Source organism: Solanum verrucosum, unplaced genomic scaffold, assembly GCF_900185275.1.
Source record: "Solanum verrucosum unplaced genomic scaffold, falcon-dt-bn FXZP01000182.1, whole genome shotgun sequence".
Classification (NCBI taxonomy): domain Eukaryota; kingdom Viridiplantae; phylum Streptophyta; class Magnoliopsida; order Solanales; family Solanaceae; genus Solanum; species Solanum verrucosum.
This window is the reverse complement of record NW_026020378.1, coordinates 180,593-188,954: the sequence shown is the minus strand read 5'-3', so window position 1 is coordinate 188,954 and position 8,362 is coordinate 180,593. Positions and strand designations below refer to the sequence as shown.

At 27.7% G+C, this 8,362-nt stretch overlaps 1 protein-coding gene across 1 annotated transcript; it reads left to right on the top strand.

Annotated features, from left to right (window-relative positions):
- The first annotated feature begins 3,388 nt into the window (after window positions 1–3,388).
- On the top strand, window positions 3,389–4,017 carry LOC125838836 (glutaredoxin-C6). Its single transcript, XM_049517865.1, has one exon. The coding sequence runs from the start codon at window positions 3,393–3,395 to the stop codon at window positions 3,828–3,830; it is 438 nt and encodes a 145-aa protein (XP_049373822.1). The 5' UTR covers window positions 3,389–3,392; the 3' UTR covers window positions 3,831–4,017.
- The last annotated feature ends 4,345 nt before the right edge of the window (window positions 4,018–8,362 follow it).

Here is an 8,362-nt window from a genome sequence, read left to right as displayed (position 1 = left end):
GCCAATCACGACGGTCTGAGTCGTGACATAGAAAAAGAGTAGGGATATGATGTAATTTACTCTTTACACTTTGGAATTTATGTAAGTTATCCTATTTACAATGGATTGAAGTGTTTTTGAAATTCAAATTTTAAAATATAACTTGTTGCAAGCGTGAATCATTTAGAATGAATATTATATTAAAAGACTTGATATATTAAAAGGAGCTCATATCTGTAGACTATATAGAGGAGATTTGAGTTGCTTGGAATTTAAAAAAATCAAGTCGTTAAGGAATATGAACTACTGCAATGTATAAAGAATGTATATACACCTTTGATATATGATTATACATCATATTTACGGTTTCACTGTATAAATGTTATATAGACATCATATATAGATGTATACACATTTCTTATACATTGTTATACATCATATGAACATAGTTATACACTATTTATGCAATATCTATATATTAAATATATATTATAAAATTATTTATACAATATTGATACATTACATATACATACAATCATTTTTCTAGAAAATATTTTTCGTCACCTGTACGGTTACATAATTGTTCCTAATTAACTCAATGCGAGGCATTTTATCTGATATATATGGAGAAGACATAAGCTTCAAGGCGTTGCTTATGAATCTTTAAAATCTTCATATTTTGTAAATTAGTATAATAAAAATAAAAAATAAAAAATATATTAAAAATTCAAGAAAATATCACCAAAGTGTAAATGTACATAAAATCGTTTCAACTTAAAACAATAATTAACTAACAAAAATAATTGAAATTGTTCATCTCAAAAGAAAATTGAATAAAATTTATAAATTAACTTGAAAAATAGAAAAAGAAGCCAAAACCTATAGTCAGAAAAATTAAACCAAATCAAGGTAACTTTGTAATTTGCATATTGATTAGTTTTCGCTTTATTCGGTGAAAAAAGAAGGAAAAGTACAAAATTTAGGGGTAAAAAGAAAAAAAACCGATTATTAAGTTTATAAACTTTTTAAATAATAATAATAGTAACAAGATAAAACTTATTTAGCAATATTAATTTTAATTCGATTGTTTTTCTAACTTACTCTCCAAATAAAAATCTATCCAACACGTAAGTGTACGTTCATATTGTAGGATTTACACCTCAAAGATACTTTTGTCACCATAAATTGCTCCTATATTTTTTTACTACTAATAAATAAAACCCCACTCCTAAAACTCGTCCCAAATTTTGTTTTTTACTCTTTATATTATATTATATTTTTATAATCAGTCTTAAAAAACATATCTTGTTATTTAATTAATTTTTAAATTTCCTTTTTATTTTTAATAAAAAGAAAATATCAAAAACATTTCTAAACTAGGCGTGAATTATTAGTTTCATCCCTAAATTATTGATCATCTTAAAAAAATTTACTTGACTAATTGAACTTAAATAGAGTCCGGATCTTGCAACATGCGTGATTTTTTTTTTATCAATTTTTAACATTTCTCTTGACTTTTTATCAAGAGTCTTATGTCATTATAAGAGTTTGAAATCACCTATTATGTCATGTGTGTCGATAATTTTAGGTATGTCATGTGTGGATTATTTGTATAGCAAGTTTGTCGGAAAAGAGATAAGTAAACGTCAGCTAAATATAGAAATTACGTAGTAGCTAAAGGGTGTGTCAATTAATGACGTCAGCATGAAGTGCCAGTGCCCCCACCTATTAGGAGAAAATAAAGCCTCTCATCTCTCCATGTGATTCTGCCCATTTTTCTATTCTCAATATTACCCCTACTACTTTACACTATTTCCGACCTACCCTCCTACTCCCCAATTTCTTTAACTCTCCCACGCGCCCTATTTCCGTTCTCTACGCTAGACTTTCGAAGAAGACAGATTTAAAGCCCATCCGCAAAATGAATAAACGGGTGAAATTGTTTCCAAGGGAAATGAGGGAAAAAAAAAAGTGAAATTAAGGATTTAATTTGTCTATGTGATAGTGGGGTGTGTTAGGAGTGTCCATGTGACATTTAACACACACATGGATGCTTTCATTAAATAAAGGGTAAGTGTGACCCAATAGTTTGACGGAAATAATATTTTTGAGTCGAAATATAATTTAAAGATATATTTAAGCTCTTTCAAATAGCTTAAGGATAGTTTTGATCCTTTTCCATTTATTTTTTATTTCTCTTCCTGTTTAAATCCGTCGGCATGGGCATGAGGTCAACTTTGTTAATCTTAAACAATTAGACTTTATGCAAATAGACAGAATAACGTGACATGTTCTCTGGGAAAATGCAAATGTAGCTTGTAAAATAATATATATATATATATATATATATAAATATAAATGTAATAACCTAATATAACCAATGATATTTGATTATCTAGAAGCCAGTTCTTCATGAGTAGGTGTGCCGATTAGTGACTGACACGTTTTGAAATAAAGTCCACTTCCAAAATGGTATATTCAATTCATTGTTTTGATAAATTAGAACTCATGTTAGCGTTGTTGAGTAGCGATTCATGATAATTTCATACCTTTTCGCAACGATTAGATTGTTGACCTTATCTTGACTTGATCATAAATACCTTGAGATTTGATATGGTAGTTACGGATTTATGAATTCATCTACAATCAATAGTTTTATTTTGAATAATGAATAACAAAATTAGAATTCAAAAATGTAAATTAAATAAGAGAGAAGAAGTGTTAAAAATACTTTTAAATTTGGTGCGAATTATTAGTTTCATTCTTAAATTATAGACAACCTTAAAAATACTCCTTTACTTGATTAACTGTACTTAAATACACCACTAATCTTGTCACATGAATGAAATACACCCATAAATTCATGTCAAATTTAGGAGTTTTTTTAACATTTCTCTCAATTTTTTTATTAAAAAGTTTCACCCTCCTACAAGAGTTTGCTAGTAGTTCACTTAATCAAAAAGAGGATTTTTTTAAAGACGGTTGAAAACAAAAGCAACAATTCACATCAAATTTAGAGGTATTTATCTCAATAAATAAATCTAATTTAACCTATTTACATTTTACTATTAAAACATGGTTTAGAATTGAATACTAATAAAGGTAAAGGTAATGTGTAAAATTGAGAAATAGATGATAGAGATAGATGTTTCTCTTTTGTCGTGTAGTAGCACCTGATTCTCACTTCCCCTCTCGTGCGAGTCATATAAATTTCTCACATAAAACAATCCACTAATAAGACTAGGGGAGGACGGGGGTGGGGGGCCAAGGGGGGGTTATGGCAATCCCCATAAACACAGCATAACTTACGTAGTATGTTACTTTGTGATGTAACATTATTTGCCACCTTCCCATTTATATAATAAAATCCCTTCCCCCTTCCCTTTTCTTTTCTACCTAAAAATCTTTTCTACATGATGATGAGAACCAACAACTTCTACGGAGAAGGAGGGGTGCGTCTAGAACTCACCCCATCAACCACTTCCCCGCTTGCTATCGATGTGACGGAGTCTACGGAGATGAGAATTCAACGTCTCATCTCCGAAAACCCCGTCGTAATCTTCACTCGTTCCTCTTGTTGCATGTGCCACGTCATGAAGAAATTACTATCTGCTATTGGTGTTTACCCAACTGTAATTGAACTAGAGGAAGAAGAGATCTCTGCCTTACCTCCCTCTTCCGCCGGAGATCTTGACGATCATCATCACGTTAATAATATTCCCGCCGATGCTCCGGCGGTCTTTATTGGTGGGACACGTGTCGGTGGATTAGAGAGCCTTGTTGCACTTCACTTGAGTGGTCGACTTGTTCCTAAGCTTGTGGAAGTCGGTGTCATCACTCATGTGGTATAGTAAGTAAAATTTCCATGTTTTTATTAATTATAATTATTAATCTAATTGTCCACAATTAAAAATAATATAATTTTAAGTCTACTAGTATAATTAGTTCATAATTATTCTATTTTTCGTGTAGTACCAAGTGTTAATTAAATAATACTCCTCTTTATCTGTATTTTAATGAAAGTGTGTTGCTTTTTTTTTTTATATATATTTTCCTTGCCTTATTTGGGGATTTAATTTACTTATGACTAAATGGGGCAGCTATTAAATACTAGTATATTTTTATTTTTCAGTATAAGTAGTTTTATTTGCTTTGAATATCCCTAGCATTGAGGAAGAATATTCTTGAATTATTTAACAATTAATTACAACTGTTAAACAAAATATTCAATCACTTACCATAACTTTGGGATCAACGCCCTTCTCCTTTTTAATTTCTTATTTTGACCGATTAATCAAGAAGAAATGTTGACATAAGCCATTTGCTCAAAACCAAGAAAAAGTGATACTCTCCCGTCCTAATTTACTTACGTTTTTCGGATAAATAAATTTATTTTTTATTATAAATTATTTATATATCTTTTAAACAATTGTTGTGATTTACAGTACTTTTTATATAATTTATAAACATATAAATTTAATTTTAAAAAAATTAAAATTTCATGCGTAAATTTCTGATTAAATCAAAAAATAAAAAGTGTCATATGATTTGAGACTAAGAGAGTAGTAGATGAATTATATTCCTTAATGTTGGTTAATAAAATAGGTAGTTTAAAGGGGTTGAAAGTAGTATTATATTCCATAAGTAGAGGAAGAGAGAAAGTGTGAAAAAGAAAGAAGAATAAAAGTGGAAATGAATCTTGACAGAATTGAATGATGAAGAGAGGGAGTAGAAGAAAGAAAGAAAAAGAAAAAAGAAAAAGAGGAACCTTCAAAATAATTGGTGGGAAAGAAAAGAAAAGAGCAGAACAAAGTAAAGCAGCAGTTGCTTTGGTTGGTTTTGGTGCTTCTAACCTTTTAACTATTTCCAAAAGATATTTTATAGATTAACACCATTTAAATTATATTTTATGTTTTTTTTAAAAAAAGAAATATTCAAATTCTAAATATTTGATGATTTTATTTTTTCTCCTCATCAAACACTACTTAAGTGTTATATGTGTTGTATGAAGATGTGAAGTTTTGAAAATAAGCCACCCAAAATTGTGATTGGATGAGTAGGATTATGAGTAATTTTTTTTATTTGTACTTAGAAATTTTATATTCCAATTTTGATGATCCGATAAAGATAATTGCTTACTTTTTAAATAGGTCATAGGTATTACTAATTTAAATTAATTGAAATCTCAAATCGAATACGATATACTAAGCAGGAAAGAATAAACCATCTTGAAAATGAAATAGAGAATGGCCAAAATTACATAAATGCATTGCTTTAAAAGATCTACGTCGTCATTGGGTGGCAAGCGTCATTTCATTTGTATTACTTTGTTTTTTTTTTCCTTTTTGTTTTCTACGGTGTTTCAAGTTGGTATTGTATCTCCAATTAAATTTAAAACACACACTGCAAAGGTCATTTAAGGATGATGGTCCCAACATAATTTTCTTCATACCAAAGCTCGAACATGAGAGCTTTGGTTAAGGGTTGTTTTCTTTACTTTTTTGCTATCAAATTTTGCATCCATGTTTGTTTGCGGAAACAGATCTAAAATTTACACGTTACTTTCTCCGTTTTAATTTATTGTCTGATTTTGATTTAATATGAAGTTTATAAAAAGTAAAGAATAATTTTAAATTTTATAATCTTAAACTAAAAATATTTAAAACATATCAAAATGTCCTTTATTCTTGTGATATTATATCCTGTGGAAAGTAAAATTTTTTTAGAAAAAACTAAAAAAAAAAAAGACATTTATTTTAAACCGGACAAAAAAAACAAGAAAAATAAATTAAAACAAAAAACATTATATTTTTTTAAAGTTAAATGAAATATACATTTTTGAGTTTGTAACGTTAGAGTAAGGAAAAGTAGAAAACTAAAATATGAAATGTTGCTAATCATAACGAAACTCATAATAAGAAACTACAATTTCTCAATCGAACTTATCACAAAAAAAATAAATTAAAAACGAATAGATAAACAATTTCAAAGCAATCAATGATATACATGAACAATTTATTTATCCAAAAACGGTCCAAATGCATAGAATTAAGGAAAATAATAAAGTATCTCAAATATGTGGTATCTAAAAGATGATATATATACATGACTTATTTGCTATTTTACTACTCCATTTGGTACTCTCTCCGTCACAATTTATATGGGACTCTTCAAATTTTGAGATTTAAACAAATTTATTTTTTATCGTAAAATTTTATCTTTTAAATTATTGATTATTATAACTTATAATACTTTTTACGTAGTTTATAAATATACAAATTTCATTTCAATTTCTTTTTGAAGAAAACATGCACAAATTCCGATCAAACTTAATCTGTTTGACTCTCAAATAATGAAAATGTCACATAAATTGAGACAAATAAATTAACAATTCAACTTTAAAATATCAATTTATGTTAATAAAAAGATTTCAAGTTTTTTTTAGACTATAAATATCAAAAGTCTTTTTTCTTGCCTAAATCAAACAAATCAAAGTAATTCATGAAATCGAAAGAATATCATTTACCGATCTCTATCATTTATTTATGAAAAGACTTCCTTTCCTTTATGTTTTCTTTTTCTTTTGTTTTTGTCCAATATTCACGTGGGAGCGGCGCTGTTCTCTTCCCTATTTTTAAGGTTAATAGGAAATTCATGGGGTTATATCTTTATTTAGTGGAAGAATCTGACAAATGTCATGATATTTTTAGGATAGGAAAATGTTACTGTTTTATTTGGTTTTGACTTAATATATAATTAAAAAAATTAAAAAAATTAATTGCAATTTAAGAGTTTCGAGAAAACACTTTCTAAATTGAACTTAAAATAAATAAATAAATAATAATAATAATAATAATAATAATAATAATAATAATAATAATAATAATAATAATAATAATAATAATAATAATAATAAGTGAAGGTGGCATTTGATTTCGATTCTATTACGTACAAGTGGGCCAGCCAGTCCGTCTGGTAATTGATTCTGTATTCAAGGTAGGCTATTTCGTCCTAGCTTTCCAATTTCTCTGTCCTAACAGCGTTCGAAGCCTAACGTCCTTGCAAGCTTTGGATTCTTTCCTATCTCTGACCGGGAAAGAGGTTACCAAAATTTGAAGTTTGGGAGTTCTAAATTTTAGGATAGTAGAGAAAAATATAGAAAACATGCTTCCTTTTTTTTTTTTTTTAAAAGAAACTTTTATTAATATAGTAGGGTTCGAACCTACAACACTAGTGCGAAAAGATTTCCATGACCCTTCTTTATCACTGAGATATCAATCAGATTTGTTAGGAAATTTATAAGTTAATATTTATATATATTTATTTAATTTTTTAATATAATTATAAGATCTACAAAAAAGCTACTGAGTTCGTTTGAATCAACAAACCCCCACTTAGCTCCGCCTCCAAATTTATCGAACGAGATACTATTCAGGTTGTGTCAAGTCGTGAACGACGCATGCATGTGTGTTGGATACTCGATCTAATGAACAAACAAATTAAATAAAAAGGACTTGACAAGAGATTACTGCAAATAATATAAGATGATGAAACTTCAAAGATGTGTACTACTATTATATACTCTGTCTGTTTTGTGATCTAATTTTATTTGATATTATTTGATTCAACATAATATTTAAAAATATTTTAAATTTTGTAATTTAAAACAATACTTAGATTTTTGTGTGCTTGAAAATTATTTCATCAAGGATAAAAGGAAAATTTAAATAAAATTGTTTAAAAATATAGTAAGGTGACATTCTTTTTGAGACGGACTAAAAAGAAAATGATATCACGTAAAATGGAACAGATGGAATATATAGTACTTAATTAAAAGCTATTTTTGCTTAAAATAAGTCAATTCAATACAAATTTTAAAACTATATGGGGATCAAATAAATTCAAAGCAGATTCAAATTATCCTACGTTCGAGAAATACGTTGCTTAAATCACGAAAGAAAATTCAAATAAAAGAATCAAGAAAACAAATATATTAGCACTCACATCATTTTATCAAATAAATATGTTTCATCATATTATATTTTTTATTACGATTTATTTTTTATCACCTTCAAATTTATTGCAAACAAACTTCATTAAAAATCATCTATAATTAGAAATTTAACAATATCTATCAGAGGGTATCTGATGATTTTTTTGCGAATACTATAACATAGTAATAATTATGGGTGTACATAGGTCGATTTGATTTGATTTTTCATTAAAAAAAGTCTAAACCAATTATGTCGGTTTATTAAATCTAAAAACCAAATCAAACCACGCAAAGTCGGTTTTTTCGGTTTCGGTTTTTTACAATTATACGATGTTTGAAAATGTGATCAAATATATTTTCACTTACATGTGTGATAAGCTAAATTTAAGA